Source organism: Drosophila ananassae, assembly GCF_017639315.1.
Source record: "Drosophila ananassae strain 14024-0371.13 chromosome Y unlocalized genomic scaffold, ASM1763931v2 tig00000188, whole genome shotgun sequence".
Classification (NCBI taxonomy): domain Eukaryota; kingdom Metazoa; phylum Arthropoda; class Insecta; order Diptera; family Drosophilidae; genus Drosophila; species Drosophila ananassae.
In genome coordinates, this window is record NW_025319097.1 from 73,268 (window position 1) to 90,474 (window position 17,207).

General features: G+C 46.5%; 1 protein-coding gene across 1 annotated transcript; it reads left to right on the plus strand.

The window, feature by feature from the left end:
- The first annotated feature begins 73 nt into the window (after positions 1–73).
- LOC123258261 lies at positions 74–667 on the plus strand. Its single transcript, XM_044718132.1, has one exon. It carries the CDS (start codon positions 74–76, stop codon positions 665–667), a length of 594 nt encoding a protein of 197 aa, XP_044574067.1.
- The last annotated feature ends 16,540 nt before the right edge of the window (positions 668–17,207 follow it).

Here is a 17,207-nt window from a genome sequence, read left to right on the forward strand (position 1 = left end):
CAACCTGATAAGAAAGGTCACCCACAACTGTATCAGATGCTTTCGTCAAAGACACCATACTACGCATCAACTCATGTCCGACTTGCCAAGTATCAGAATCACACAATCACTTCCCTTTGTCAATTCTGGATGTGATTACGCTGGACCAATTACTCTCAAGGATCGAAAGGGTCGCAACGCTAAGAAGTCAAAGGGATACATATGCCTCTTCGTGTGCCTCGTCACCTCGGCACTACACCTGGAACTAGCCACTGATCTCAGCACAGAGACATTTCTGGCAGCTCTGAGAAGATTCATGTCGCTCCGAGGAAAATGTGCACAAATCTACAGTGATAATGGCAGGAACTTTGTAGGAGCAAGGCGAGCATTGGACGAGATGCAACAACTCCTGGCATCTTCACAGCATAAGGATCGAGTCTCGCAGACATTGGCTGATGAAGGCATTAAATGGGTCTTCATTCCATCGTACGCACCTCACTGGGAAGGAAAGTGGGAGTCTTCCTTAAGATCAGTCAAGCTTCACCTGCGCCGCGTCATTGGCAACACTATCCTAACGTTTGAACAGATGCACACCCTATTAGCACAGATAAGTGCAGTGGTAAACTCAAGACCACTGTATTATACACCGGACACCGACGTCACATATCTGTCTCCAGCACACCTATAGGCAGATCATTCACAACAATTCTCGAAGGCGACATGAGCCACATACAGGAAAATCGACTGGACTACTGGCAGGGAGTTCAAGCACTATACCAAGGATTCTGGAAGCGCTGGCACCAGGAATACCTAACTACGCTACAGCATCGCCCCAAGTGGGGAACACCCAATGTGGAATTGGGATCAGTTGTTCTCATCAAGGATTCGAATACTCCGCCAGCAGCCTGGCCACTTGCAAGGGTCATCTCAATTCACACAGGAACAGATGGTAGAGTTCGTGCTGTCAAATTGAAAACTGCTTCAGGAAAAGCAACTCGCCCTATAACCAAGATCGACATGTCTCAGGATTCTCTTGACTTCCCGGGGTGTCCCTGCCTGGTTTCACAAATGGGCTTGAGTTCCCGGGTTGGTTAGCCCTCGCGTTACAGGATCACACCTGGATCGAACGGTCAGGAGCAGACAAGGCGTACGCCAGGCTGATCCGTTGCTGCCGCCACTACACCAGGATACCTGTCGTGTCCGGGAATAACTCCACCCGACTCTTTTACCCTTGGGCCTCAGCTTTGCCGCGGGTCCTTGATCCTTTTCCCCTGACTCCTTGCTCGATTTGATGCGCGTACCGCCGCCGGACTTACCCACAGGGGGTCCTTAAGCTATTTTCGTATATCCTTGCTCACTCGCTTTAATAGCCCGCACTGAAGACTGTCGGACTTACCCACGGGGGGTCCTTCAGCCTGTACTCCTAACTCTTCAAGGAAGCTTTCCAACTTGAATGGCAGACTTACCCACGGGGGGTCTTTCACTCACTCTCCCAGCTTCCCTAGAAGACTCGGCATCGATTCGCTCCAGGGGCCCTCCTTATATAGTGCCAGAGGCGCCCGTTAATCCTTGCGAATCCACTTCCTGCCGTTAATCCTCCGCTCCTTCACTTTTTCCGTTAGCTTTCTCCAAGCCCGCCGTCTTTCTATCGGCGGGCTTTCTTTATTGTTCCCCCCCGATTGCCCCGTTCGGGCCTCCGATCCGCATTATTTTGTGCCGGTCATCGGACTTCGTCCCGATACCCCGCGATCCCCCCCTGGACATTCAAATGCATTTCTGTGTTTTTGTGCATCTTGTAAACACAGCTGCGCGGCCGCCGGCCGCTTCGTTCCCCGCCGTCCCCGCTGTTTCCTATGACCTTCGAGCGCGGCCGCGGAGGCCCGGCCGGGACCGTTACGTTCCACGGTGACTCCTCTTTCGCCCTCTTCCGTGCGCGACGCCGTGCTGGTTCCTCTTGCCCCCGATGCTGCCCCCCCCATGCCGTCTGTGCTCGACGCATTTCTCCCTTGATACCTTTCTCTTCTTCCGTATTTCTAAACACAGCAGCGCTGGCCCATCCGACGCTGCAGTGCTGACTTGCATGTTCCCCCCCCGCTGTTGCCCCTCTTGCCACCTGTATTGGTGTGTGGGAGATCTAATCTCCTCACACTTCCCCCCTTCTTCGGGGCAGTCTCCTCACACTTCCCCCCTTCAACGACAGAAGCTTTGTGGTTCCAGCTTCATGTTTGTTTTTTGCAACATAATTTTTTTTGTTTTTGATTGTTTTTTTTTTGTTGTTGCGTGTGGATATTTTTGTGTGTGGATACCCTTATCCACCTCCCCCCTTCTTCGGATAACGTCAGAGTCATTCTATGCTGTTGTATATATATATTGTTATGTATATAAATTCTTTTTTGTTTACCCCTTCTTTTTTTTTTTTTTTTAATATTTTTTCTTATTTTATTTTTTTTTCTAATATTTTTTTCCTATTTTAATTTTATTTTTTTTTCTCCTTTTATTTTGCTTTTTTTTTCATTTTTCATCTTTTCATTTTTCTTCTAATATTTTTTTCCATTTTTTTTTTAATAACATTTTTTCCTTTATTTTATTTATTTTTAATTTTTTTTTTTTAATTTTTGTTTTTTTTTTTTTTTGTTTTTCGGTGGTTTATGCCTGCGCCGACTCCTGCGCTTGGGCTTTCAGCTCACTCAGGTGGGCCCTCTTTTCCTTCCTTGTGCCAGCGTGCCGTAGCACAGCAATCACTGGTGACACGAAGTTCACCACCGTTGTTCGGCCCGTCGTATTTTGGCGCTAACTTTGCCGCGAATCCTTCGGCCGCCTTGGACAAATGGTGCTCTTTTGCCCATACTGTGTCGCCGATCTTCGGGCTCCACTCTCGTCTCCTCAGATTGTAGTGCCGAGCTTGCTCCTGCACCGCGCGCTCCATGTTTCTCCGCACCAGCTCGAACACTTCTTTTAATTTTTCCGCATTTTCTGAGGGAGTGGCTTGGGCTTCTCCTGTCCCCAATGCCCCCTGGTCGAAAATTGCTTTCGGCATTCTTGGCTCTCTGCCTTGGGTGATGAAGCACGGAGAGTAACCCGTGGAGTCCGACACGCTCGAGTTCACCTCCAGCATCAATTCTGGCCAGTGCTCGTCCCACGTCCTTTGGTCTTTTCCTGCAAACTGGGCGATCATCGTCTTCACCGTCCGGTTTGCCCTTTCCGTCGGGTTTCTGAGGCGTGTATGGTGCAGTGAACTGGTGGCGAACTCCGAGCTCCTAGAGGAATTTTTTGAAGCTCCGGCTGGTGAATTGAACACCATTGTCCGTCACCATTACCTTTGGCACCCGTCTCTTTACCTTCGGTTGGCGTAAGCGACCACTCGCTCGCCCTCATCCGTGTCCTGCGTCAGCACTGCGCCTACGCCGTAATCGCTGGCGTCCGTTTGCAGTACAAACTTCTTCGTGAAGTCTGGGCATGCCAGCACCGGGTCCTCTGCTAAACGTGACTTTAACTTTTCGAACGCTTCTTGCTGTCTCGACGTCCACTCCCACTTTGTTCCCTTTCGCAGCAGATCGTTCAAAGGTTTTGCGACCCCCGCGAAATCGGGAACGAACCGTCGATACCACGACGCCATTCCTATGAACTGCCGTACCCCTTTCACGTTCTTTGGTGGTTCCAATTCCGTGATCGCTGCGACTTTTCCCGGATCCATACCAATTCCGTGACTCGTTATCCGGTGGCCTAGGTACAAAAGCTCTTCCCTGAAGAAATGGCATTTCTCTGTGTTTATCCTTAGGTTCGCCGCCTTCAGTCTTCGGAACACTTCCTTCAAATTTGCCATGTGCTCCTCCCTTGTGCGTCCGATCACTATTATATCGTCCTGGTACGCGAATGCGTGGGGAGCCATGTCCGGGCCTATTACCTGGTCTAAGGCCCTTTGAAATGTTGCCGAGGCCGAGTGTAGTCCGAACGGCATCACTTTCCATTGGTACAGACCTTTTCCTGGTACAGTAAAGGCCGTGTATTTCCGGCTCTCCTACAGCTCACCTACCTCAATTGCTCCAAAATGAAGTTTATTCTGGGCATCGGGTACGCATCCTTCACTGACTTTGCGTTTATCTGCCGAAAGTCTACGCACATCCTCCACTGGCCCGTCTTCTTCTTCACCATGACAATGGGTGAGCTGTAGGCGCTGTTTGACGGTTCGATGCATCCCTTCTCCAGCAGCTCTTCCACCTTTTCATTGATTTCCCCCTGTATTTTGGGGTTCTTTGGGTAGTATCTTTGTTTAATTGGGATGTCGTCCTTCATCGTGATTTTATGCTGGGTTATGTTTGAACAACCATTCTGATTCCTGAACGCCGCCAGCTCTTCTTCGATAAACCTTTTGTCCTGCTCGCGATCCCATTCCTCCGAGGCCTATCCTCCAGGCATCCGCTCCACCTCTCTCTCTTCGGGATCGTGACTTGGTGGCCTGCGCAGTTGATTGTTGTGCCGAATTCTGCGAGGAAATCCCATCCAAGCACCGCGCTGTCTCCCATGCCTGGCAACACTGTCATATTCATATCCTTTTTCTTGTTGCCAAAGCTTACAGTTGTTAGGAGTACCCTTTGAGTTTCTATGTGGCTCCCGTTGGCCAACTTTACTAGTCTCCTTGTCGCTTTCCGTTCTCGGGCGATTCCCGGGTCCTCTGCTAGCTTTTCTGAAATGAAGCTAGCCGTTGCCCCGGTGTCCACCATGGCCCTCACTTCTGCTCCTCCGACCTTGATGACCGCCGCCAATTGCTGATCGTCTCCGGTTAATTCTCCAACTATCTCTGAGAGGCAGCACCTCGCGATCTCCGCCTTCCTCTCTATGGCTGGGATCGCTGCACGTTTCCCGCTCTCTGGCAGCATTCCGTGCTTCTCACCCCCACTGCGCCGCACATCCTGCAGAACAAAATTCTGGGGTTTCTGCACCCGCTGGCCCAATGGCCCATGCCTCCGCATCTGTTGCACGCATCTGTTGCTGGGTTTTCTACGTGTCCCTGTCTAGGCGTCGCTGCCCGCTGCATATTCGGCTGCCTTTGGATTTGGTTTGCTGCCCATTGTTGGTTCGGCTGTTGTTGCCTTGGGCCTGCCCATTGCTGGCTCGGCTGCTGTTGCTGTGGCATTTGGCGATGCTCCTCCGGCTGCCATCTCTGCCCCCATCCCTGTCCTGGATGGCTCTGTTGCTCCTGTGGTTTATGGTGCAACTCATTCTTTGGCCATCTTCTGTTTACCGCTGGGGACTGTCTATTGAAGACCTCCTCCTCCAAAGCCAGCTCTTCGAATTCTTCGGCTAGACCCATGACCTCCTCAAGTGATGCACATGCGTAGGGTCTCATAAACATCTTCATGCGTGGCATGCAGTTCACCACGAGCCTATCGATGACCTCCTTTGTGGACTTTCCTAACGGCTTCATCAGCGCCTGAAGGTCCACCATGTACTCTTTGAAAGGCTCTCCTCGCTGTTGCTTCCTCTGCTTTACCTGGTCTGCCAATTTCTCGAAGTATCCTTTTGGCAGGAAAAAGGCCTCGAAGCTCCTTCTGAACTCCTTCCATGTGAGCCACTCCTCGTCGTTCATTAGGAACCATTTTTGCGCTCTGCCCTGGAGTAGTTCGGGCATCGCTCGCGGGATTGTGTTTATATCCATCCCGTATATTTTGGCAGACCATGCTACTCGGTCCACGAACTCGAGAGGATCCCCTGTTCCGTCGAATCGGAACGACCACTCTCGGACTTGTCTCGCCACCTTCGCATAGTCCACCTGTACCGGGACTGGCTTCCGCGCTTGTGGCTCCATGCTCCTCATGCTCTTCAGTTCCGGCACTGCCAGACTTTGGATGAGCTTTTCCGATTCGCTCACCGCTCTCTGCCTCGGCGTGGTCCTCTGCGCGAACTTCTCCTCGAATCCCCGCGCGACCACCATCACTTCATCCTCCTTTCTTTCTTCGGCCCACCTTGCCACCAGTGCCCTCATGCTCTCCACGGTTCCATCCGCTGCGAGACCGAGCTCTCTGCACACTTCGCACAACTCTTCTTTGCGAAGCGCGTAGATCCAGTTTTTCCTCCCCATCTTGAAGCGGTGTTACACCTAGACTCTAAAGCAATCACGTAGTTTGGGCGCCAGGTGTAACGAACTGTTTTAGCTATGTTTTGCTCGCAACAAACGCCGCGGCTAGCTCACAGAGGTTGAGGGTACGTTCCACCGAATTTATTGATTCGACGTGATTGCCCGAGCCCAGAAATAACACGGTATTGCTTCTTTTCAAATAAATCCCCTTTATTGTAATTAATTTACAAAGCAATAAAGAGAATCTCACCGGCTGTCTGGCTCAGCCGACCGACCGCTCGTCCTCCCGTCGATCCCCGATCCCCGCTCCGGGTTGGTGCCAATACGCACGCCCTCCCAAAGCTTGCGCCCGGCAGGTCGTGCGGTCTTGGTGCCTGACGCCGAAACGGCTCTCGGTTCCCTTCGTTTGGACTCACGGACTCTGGTTGCGGGGCCTGTGTTGCTGCTTGTCGTCTTCCGCCGCCGCTGCCTGTCCGTCGCTGCTGCTCCCTCGTCGTCGCTGCTCTACGGTTGCCGCTGCTCCCTCGTCGTCGCGGCTATGCTGCTGCCGCTGCTCCCTCGTCGTCGCTGCTCTCCTGTTGGCGCTGCTCCCTCGTCGTCGCCTCTGCCGTTGCTGTATCTCCGCTTGGGGTGCCGTGGACTCGGAACCTTTGGCCTGCCTGGATTTGCCCTTTCGCCGTGGCCGGCACCTAATCCGTGTTAACAGACCGAGTGGCTCACCTCCCAGGCATACGCCGGGCAGGATATGCTCCTCGCTGCTTAGCGGCCGGATCAGGGCACGAAGGGCCTTCCTACCCTACAGGACACGCCCCCGGTCGCGTTCGCCACTCGCCTCCAAACACCTGCGTGCCTACGCCCCGCAGGATCTTTGGTAGGCCAGAGGTTTGGGCGTCGCGTCTCTTTTGATTCCAGGTGGATCGCTGTGCATACGCTCCAGCGCCTGGATCAGGATTCTCTTGACTTCCCGGGGTGTCCCTGCCTGGTTTCACAAATGGGCTTGAGTTCCCGGGTTGGTTAGCCCTCGCGTTACAGGATCACACCTGGATCGAACGGTCAGGAGCAGACAAGGCGTACGCCAGGCTGATCCGTTGCTGCCGCCACTACACTAGGATACCTGTCGTGTCCGGGAATAACTCCACCCGACTCTTTTACCCTTGGGCCTCAGCTTTGCCGCGGATCCTTGATCCTTTTCCCCTGACTCCTTGCTCGATTTGATGCGCGTACCGCCGCCGGACTTACCCACAGGGGGTCCTTAAGCTATTTTCGTATATCCTTGCTCACTCGCTTTAATAGCCCGCACTGAAGACTGTCGGACTTACCCACGGGGGGTCCTTCAGCCTGTACTCCTAACTCTTCAAGGAAGCTTTCCAACTTGAATGGCAGACTTACCCACGGGGGGTCTTTCACTCACTCTCCCAGCTTCCCTAGAAGACTCGGCCTCGATTCGCTCCAGGGGCCCTCCTTATATAGTGCCAGAGGCGCCCGTTAATCCTTGCGAATCCACTTCCTGCGTTAATCCTCCGCTCCTTCACTTTCTCCGTTAGCTTTCTCCAAGCCCGCCATCTTTCTATCGGCGGGCTTTCTTTATTGTTCCCCCCCGATTGCCCCGTTCGGGCCTCCGATCCGCATTATTTTGTGCCGGTCATCGGACTTCGTCCCGATACCCCGCGATCCCCCCCTGGACATTCAAATGCATTTCTGTGTTTTTGTGCATCTTGTAAACACAGCTGCGCGGCCGCCGGCCGCTTCGTTCCCCGCCGTCCCCGCTGTTTCCTATGACCTTCGAGCGCGGCCGCGGCCTCTTTCGCCCTCTTCCGTGCGCGACGCCGTGCTGGTTTCTCTTGCCCCCGCTGCTGCCCCCCGCATGCCGTCTGTGCTCGACGCATTTCTCCCTTGATACCTTTCTCTTCTTCCGTATTTCTAAACACAGCAGCGCTGGCCCATCCGACGCTGCAGTGCTGACTTGCATGTTCCCCCCCCCGCTGTTGCCCCTCTTGCCACCTGTCTTGGTGTGTGGGAGATCTAATCTCCTCACAGTACAAGACAGGCTTGACATCAAATCCGAATTGTACTAAAAGGCAAATCCTATCAGATGTTGCGCGTATCTTTGACCCTCTTGGCTTATTATCGCCGATTGTGGTTCAATTTAAAATCATGTTTCAACAGTTATGGCTATTGGACCTGGGCTGGGACACGAAGCTTCCACCAAACATTGCCGAACCATGGCTCAAGTGCAGAGCAGATCTCGACACGCTAAAAAAGCTGAGAGTATCACGATTTGTTCCCAACAGGGAGGACTCGATTGAACTACACGCCTTTTCCGACGCATCAACCAAGGCATACGCTGCTGCCGTTTACTGTAGGTTTCGACATGAAGACGGAACATATTCGGTTTCATTGGTGGCTGCCAAAACTAGGGTAGCACCACTGAAACAACAATCACTACCGCGGCTGGAGCTTTGTAGAGCATTGCTGCTAAGTCGCCTGGTACGATCACTCAAGGATGGTTTACGACACAAGGATATACAAGTTTACGCATGGTGTGATTCAACAATTGTATTAGCTTGGTTATCATACCCACCATCGAAGATTAAAACATTTGTCGCAAATCGCACATCGGAAATTCTTGAAACGTTGCCACGATACGCCTGGCATCACGTAAGCTCAAAGGAAAACCCCGCAGATTGTGCATCGAGGGGAATGATGGCTACACAGCTCATGGAATTTCACCTCTGGTGGAACGGACCAACTTGGCTACACGATGAAGATGAGTATACAGTCAAAATGCAAAACTCAGAACTCTCTTTGAATATTTCAGAAACCCATGCACAGGACGAATTGAAAACAACAGCCATGCTCACTCTGAAGATGATGGACAATTCATTATCAGAATTTGACGAACTAGCCCACCGCGCCTCATCCTGGCAAAGGCTGGTACATACCGTTTTATTCAAAGACTGAAAGAACCACGAAAACGAGTCGAATCCACGATACTGTCTTTTGAAGAAATCAAGGCAGCACAAGTAGTATGCCTGCGGAACGCACAGGCGTGCTTTGGAGATGACAGAAGGCTTAAACAAAAGGATCAACCACTGCGAAACAGGTCGCAGTTATTCAAGCTAACCCCGTACATTGGACAGGATGGTTCGCTACGAGTTGGAGACCGTTTGAGTTACCATAAGAATTACCAGAAGAAGTCAAACACCCGATATTACACCACATTACGAAGCTAATCCTGGAACACGAGCACTCGGTAAACTTACATCCAGGCACATCTGCACTGTTTTTAATAGTTCGCCAACGATATTGGATAGTAGGAGCACGCAACCTGATAAGAAAGGTCACCCACAACTGTATCAGATGCTTTCGTCAAAGACACCATACTACGCATCAACTCATGACCGACTTGCCAAGTATCAGAATCACACAATCACTTCCCTTTGTCAATTCTGGATGTGATTACGCTGGACCAATTACTCTCAAGGATCGAAAGGGTCGCAACGCTAAGAAGTCGAAGGGATACATATGCCTCTTCGTGTGCCTCGTCACCTCGGCACTACACCTGGAACTAGCCACTGATCTCAGCACAGAGACATTTCTGGCAGCTCTGAGAAGATTCATGTCGCTCCGAGGAAAATGTGCACAAATCTACAGTGATAATGGCAGGAACTTTGTAGGAGCAAGCGAGCATTGGACGAGATGCAACAACTCCTGGCATCTTCACAGCATAAGGATCGAGTCTCGCAGACATTGGCTGATGAAGGCATTGGGTCTTCATTCCATCGTACGCACCTCACTGGGGAGGAAAGTGGGAGTCTTCCTTAAGATCAGTCAAGCTTCACCTGCGCCGCGTCATTGGCAACACTATCCTAACGTTTGAACAGATGCACACCCTATTAGCACAGATAAGTGCAGTGGTAAACTCAAGACCACTGTACTATACACCGGACACCGACGTCACATATCTGTCTCCAGCACACCTATAGGCAGATCATTCACAACAATTCTCGAAGGCGACATGAGCCACATACAGGAAAATCGACTGGACTACTGGCAGGGAGTTCAAGCACTATACCAAGGATTCTGGAAGCGCTGGCACCAGGAATACCTAACTACGCTACAGCATCGCCCCAAGTGGGGAACACCCAATGTGGAATTGGGATAAGTTGTTCTCATCAAGGATTCGAATACTCCGCCAGCAGCCTGGCCACTTGCAAGGGTCATCTCAACTCACCCAGGAACAGATGGTAGAGTTCGTGCTGTCAAATTGAAAACTGCTTCAGGAAAAGCAACTCGCCCTATAACCAAGATCGCAGTTTTACCAAATTCAGAAACGATGTTTCAGGGCGGGCCGGGATGTTGAGGAACGGAATGCATTTGGGCAACTTTGTATCTATTCATGCTGCTGAGATTTAGGCAACATGAATCTCATTTCCCCTTAATCATATTGTAAGAAGTTCTATATACAAATAACCATGGCAACGTTGATCGACTCGTAATTTCGACTAATAATTTCCCTTTCTCACACATATGTAAATCCATGTATGTATTCCTAAGGCATCAATGCGCTGCGTCGCATTTAGTTTATTCAGTTATTTCTTAACCGTCAATCAATAAACACCAGAGAATTCATATACAGTCCACTGAGAAGCAGTTTCATATCTGACCATAGGCGTTTTTTCTAGTTGGTCATTGCGCATACAGGACTCATGGTCCTTACTCGACCTTGCTTCTTGCTCCCTTTTGGAGATGCCTGTTACCCATGCCGTGTGATGTGTCTCCTCCCTACATCCTTTAGAATTGGAGGTGACTTTAACTCCCTGAATACCCTTGTTTACTGGCCCTTGCACTCTGTGCTCTTCAGTTGTGAGTAGACCAACTTGGGCTTGGGGTTCAAGGTCCGTCTGCGTCTCTCCTTGTTGATCCGCCATGAGGGGAGCACTATGTAATCTTCCAGATTTTACTATTTGCTCCTTGCCGGTGCATGCAATCAAACTTTGTCGTGGCTCGTTAGATTCTTGTTCTGCCTTCATTTTATTTTTTCCATGAAATGCTGTTCGCATAACTTCTCGTCCGTGGTAAGGGCCTTTTGGTTTTCTTCCCAAACTTTTCGAGCAGGCTCTCGATTCTCGGTTCTTCTATGGCTGATGTAACACTGCTCATGGGTGGATTTGTTTGTACCACAGACCTGGTTGTTGCTGGTCCGGATATAATCCATCCTAACGGGGTCCGTTGATGTATTGGCTGTCCTTGTCCTAGGTTTATATGTAGCGGCTCGATAAGTTGTGGGAGTTATTCTGCCCCGAGCAGCAAATCGATACCTTGTGGCTGAGTGAAGGTGGGATCTGCCAAATGAAGTTCTGGTGGAATGATTTTTCGGCGCAGAATTGGCTCAGATAGTTGATTGGTCATGACTTCTGGTAGTATATACGCCACTACTTGTGTTTTGAAATTAGTAGTTAATGAAAACATTTTTAATACAGCTCGGGAGTTCGCTCGTTGTTTGCCTCCTATGCTTTTTATGGTAATGTCGGTTGCTGCTGATTGAACTCCGAGTTTATCTGCCAGTTCCTGAGAAATTAAATTCACTTGTGATCTGGAATCAAATACTGCGCGGCATTTGTGTTGTGCTTCGGAAGGACCTTGGACTTCCACATGGGCGGTCGCGAGTAATACATAGAGTGTTGTAAGTTAGGTGGTTGTGGATGCGCTTGTTCGCGTAGATGTATGATGCAGCATTGTGTAATATGCACAATTAATATCTTATATATATATATCGACCACCCACTGTACCAAGAGTACATAAAGGGTACACACTGTAACACTTTGTCGCAGATCCACAACTAAAACATTAAAAAAAAAAAAAACACGCACACCGCAGCGGCCACTTATGATTCAAATGGAAAACCAAATATCGCAGTAAGTAGAGTGTGATGTGTGCAAAACGAAGTGGTGTGGTTCAACGGTTCTGCTACTAAATAGCGGAAGTAAATTGGAATGGAACAGCTCGGTGAAAATTCACGCCGAAGTTGAACACATTAAAAACCACAGCCACACACACATCCACCTACACTGCAATTCAAAACATATCCAAAGACACAATAAAATACAATCCACCGCCAAAGCAGGAGTTACCAAGGATAAAGAAGAGATGCCCCAATGACTGCAGAGGACCCCTGGAATCACAGTTCTGCGAAGAAAGAGAGCAAAAATTTTTTTTCCCCCATGCACTGCGTTGCATATTTTTTTTAATTTATTTTTTTATAGTATAAAAAAATTCTTGTAAAACTGAGCGACATTAAAGTTGACCGATTAGCGTGTAGCCTGAAAACCATACAAAAATCTTACTAGCTTGCACCAACTGCTCTCTTTCATCTCCCCCTTTGGTTTCCTTGGTATAGTGGTTCAAGGTTCCTCATTAATGAAATCTAATAATTTTTTTAATAATTTTTATTAAATTAATTATTTAATTTTTAATAATTTTTAATAAATTAATTATTTAATTTTAAATAATTTTTAATAAATTAATTATTTAATTTTAAATAATTTTTAATAAATTAATTATTTAATTTTAAATAATTTTTAATAAATTAATTATTTAAATTTTTAATAATTATGGATTTTAAATTGGTCTGTGCGTTGAAGTCTTGTAATAAGACAATCTCGTCTTCCCAGCCTACCATCCATAGCTGGCTCTGTGAAAACGTTTTACACGCTAAGTGTGCCGGGTTCATGGCCTCAGTTTCGGATGCAATCTCACGTAGATCTGGTCTCCACTTTTGCTGTGACGGTTGTCGTGCTGTTCAGGACGAAATGAGGTGGTTCATGAGGCAGACTAAAAGCGGTTTCAAGGAGTTGATTAGTGGTTTTCGAAAAATCAATGACCAACTCTGTGCGCTCGATACACAGCTTAGTAGTCTTCAACTACTTAACGAGTCTCCAAAGCGTAAGAAATCCGCTTTTAGTGATGTGCTCGGGTCGAATAATCTTCAGCCTGCTCAGCTGACAACTATGCAGCCGCTTATATCTCTGGCCACCCCAAGGGCCGGACCTGAGAAAAATTCGGCTTCCGAATGTCTCGGAATCAATGAGCAATTGTCCGATATGACCTCTGTGGCATCGCTTCAAGTGATCCCAGACCCAATAATTCAAACTCCTGTAACAGTCACCAAACAGTGTAATAAACCGTCCGGACCCCCGGTACGCACTGATGCCGCAGTATTAGTTACGGCGGCACCAAAACCCTTGCAGGTGATCCCACCATCGAAACACATTTTTGTTTCCCATCCCACATTATAGTATTTACAGAAACTTGGTTAAAGCCGGAGATCTTAAGCTCCGAAGGTTTTCCTAGTAGGTACACCACCTTTATATGTGATAGAACTTTGCGAAGGGGAGGAGGAGTGCTAATTTTTGTAGACTCCAAATTCGCTTCTGAAGAAGTAAAATCACAAGAGTTTGGTGACATTGAATTTCTTTGCATCAAAATCACTTTGTCCGATCAATCTTTGTATGTTACCTGTTCGTACATACCACCTTTGTCCGAACCGCCAACATACTGGCAACAATTGTCCGCTATTCGTTTGGTTTTCGATCGTCTGTCTGATGGTGACCAGCTGATAGCTCTGGGTGACTTTAATATCCCAGAACTTATGTGGTCAAATGTTGATAATTCACCGTCTTTACAGCTTAACTCCCACCATGACTTCCTGAGGGCATATTCGACATGTCACTCGGGCAAATTAACCACGTTAGAAATTCTTTAGGTCGGCTGTTGGACTTATGTTTCGTTTCTGATCCTGATGGATTTACTCTTTCCAGAACTTTGCCCCTTTCTAACCCTGAGGATCCATATCATCCCACTCTTGAGGCTTCAATCGAAAATAATTACTTTATTGACCTTAAGTCTACAGTTAAATCTCAGAAAGTTCGTTTCTTTCGTAAGGCTGACTTTATGAAATTAAACAAGTTAATTTTGGAATTTGATTGGTCTGATTTACTGGCATGCGAGGATATAAACATCGCATTACAAAAATTTTATTACACTTTGAACATATTTTTCGACGCTTGCGTGCCGTGGAAATATCCGTCCGCTTCAACTAATCCGCCTTGGTATACAAGGCACCTTATAAATTTAAAGAATAGTATGAGTAGACTTTTAAACAAACATAGATTATCTGGCTGTACAGTTAGTTATTCAAGATACTTAGAAGCTCGGTCCAATTTCACCGTGCATAACGCAGAATATTATAGGAGTTATATTCGCCGCTGCAGGATTCAGTTTACTCAGGATCCGAAGCAGTTTTATAACTTTGTAAACACTAAGCGTAAACATGTATCTTTTCCCCCACTGCTTACGTTTGAGAACTCTTATGCGAACACCGATCAGGCAATGGCCGATTTCTTTGCACAGTTTTTTCAAACTACCTATTCACCTAGCAGCAGTTTAGCTCAGCCTTACACTTATAATATCCAATCAGCCAACCTTATATTTTGCCCATCTTTCGATCAAAATGGTGTGTTATCGGATCTTCTTAAGGTTAAGCCCGTGTATTCGTCAGCCCCTAATGGAGTACCAGGCTGTGTTCTGAAGTACTGCGCCGAGGCACTGTGCAAACCGCTTGTTAAACTCTTTAATCTATCGCTGGAAACTTCGATCTTTCCCCTTATGTGGAAGGTATCCTTTATTATTCCGCTGCATAAAATAGGGAAAAAAATCCGACGCTGCTAATTATAGAGGCATCTCTAAATTGTCAGCAATTCCAAAGCTTTTTGAAAAACTTATCACTCCACATTTGCAACACCTATGTACTTCAATAATAACTCCGTGCCAGCATGGCTTCATGAAGCGCCGCTCCACCACTACCAACTTATTGGAGCTAACATCTTTTATCACGGATGGCTTCCGGAATGGCTTACAAACAGACGCCATATACACTGACTTCGCTAAAGCATTTGACTCTGTTAACTATTCGCTTCTTATAAGTAAATTCAGTCTTTTGGGATTCCCAACTGATCTTCCTACGTGGATTTCGAGCTACTTATCAGGGAGAACCCAACGTGTTTTCTTTAAAGATGTTACCTCGCGTTTAGTCCGCGCCACATCGGGGGTCCCCAAGGAAGCCATCTTGGACCTCTACTTTTTACTCTGTTTATTAACGACTTGCCCCTTGCCTTAACTAATTCACTTGTACTTATGTACGCTGATGACGTTAAGCTATGCCTTCAGTATAAATTCACTAGCGCCCAGTCTAGACTTCAATCCGATTTGGATAAACTTCAAAATTGGTGTTTAGCAAATAACCTAAAGCTTAATGGATCGAAATGTAAACTTATGTGTTTTTACCGATCTAGTCCTCACCACGCTATGTACTTTCTCTATGGGAACGCCTTAGAACGATTAACTCAGGTTAACGATCTAGGTGTCCTATTAGATTTGAAACTTAAATTTACCGACCATGTATCTACCATGGTTAATAAAGCTATGGGTGTGCTTGGTTTTATTAAAAGATGGTCACGTTATATACATCACTGGTCCGTCCGATTCTTGAGTATGGATCGTGTGTCTGGAGTCCTCAATATGGAGTACACCAAGATCACATTGAATCTGTACAAAAAAACTTCCTTACTTTTGCGCTTAGGGGACTTAATTGGGATGCAAATCTTTACCTCCCCTCTTATCATAGTAGACTTTTACTAATCAACTTACCATCATTAACAAACCGTGGAACGATGCTGGTTGTCATGTTTCTATATAATCTTATTTATGGAAATATAGACAGCCAGCATTTACTAACACGCTTAAATTTTAACATTCCTAATAGAAGGACGAGAAACTTTCGTCCTCTACTCCTCAGCCATTGTAGTTCGACATATGCCCAACACGATCCGGTCAGTGTATTAAGTTCGGACTACAATGGTCTCTACCACATCTTGTCACTTTGCTCTACTAACAATTTTAAATCGCTTATATTAACCGCCTTATCTGTGCAACACTCTTCCTCGTGATATCTTTCTCCTAATCCTCGCTTATCTATCTCGGATCTATTCCCGCGATTCGAGCCGTACGTTACGCGGCAGCGTCCCTCGGTCGGTTGGACGGGAGGTGGGCTGTACGTATGCAGTGGGAACCGCGCAAAAATAGGCAGGTTTTTCATGTAAAAAAAAAAATAAGAACAAAAAAAAAACCAATATATATAAAAAAAATATAGGCAGATTTTTATGAAAAAAAAAATAAAAAGAAGAACAAACAAAACACAATATATATAAAGCCAATAGGGCAAGTTTTTTTTTTTATGAGATGAAATAATAAATTAAATTATAGGACTTACACAAAAAATTATATACCAATTTTTGAGAAAATACCCAAAATGGGTTTAGAAGATGAAAAACACGTGGACTCCACAGCAAATGTAATAATAAAATTGAGTCCAACACAATGAACACAGAATTGACAAATATCCTATTATCAATTATTGTATTCATTTTGATCGCATTCATTTTGTACAAAGCATACATTTTTCATAATAAATGTATAGCAAAAAGAGCGATTAATAAAAGCCAGGCTATCGATCTGGACAAAATATAAAAAACAAAAACAAAAAGAAATTTTTTATATATAGTATATATAACAAAAAAAAAATAACAACGCTCACTGCCAAATTCTGATATAAAAACGATTTCATATGTTCTTGAATAATCTAATCTTTATGTACAATGAAAATAAAATGAAATAAAAATAAATAAAATAAAGAAAATTGAAAAAAAAAAATAATTCGAGTATGACTACACAAAGAGCCATAAACAAAACATATGAAAAGGACCCATATTTCAATGAAAGAATCTTTCAATACCTACTATTCTCAATACTTCAATAGCAATAGAAGCTGGTGACGAACCAGAATCAAAAGAAGTTATTGACCAACAAGAAATAGAAGAAAGCGATATTAACAACCTTACGATTCCGGCAGTCCTTACTCAATCTGAATTATCAGACCAGGACTTGACCGACTCTGAATTTAACGACAGCATTGTAGAATTAAAACCAATCACAATGGCTGACGAGAGCATTGCCCAAAGAGCATACATTAGAGAAATATCGAATGCCATTCCTGAATTTAAAGGGCAAAGGTTCCACCTTCAAAGATTTATA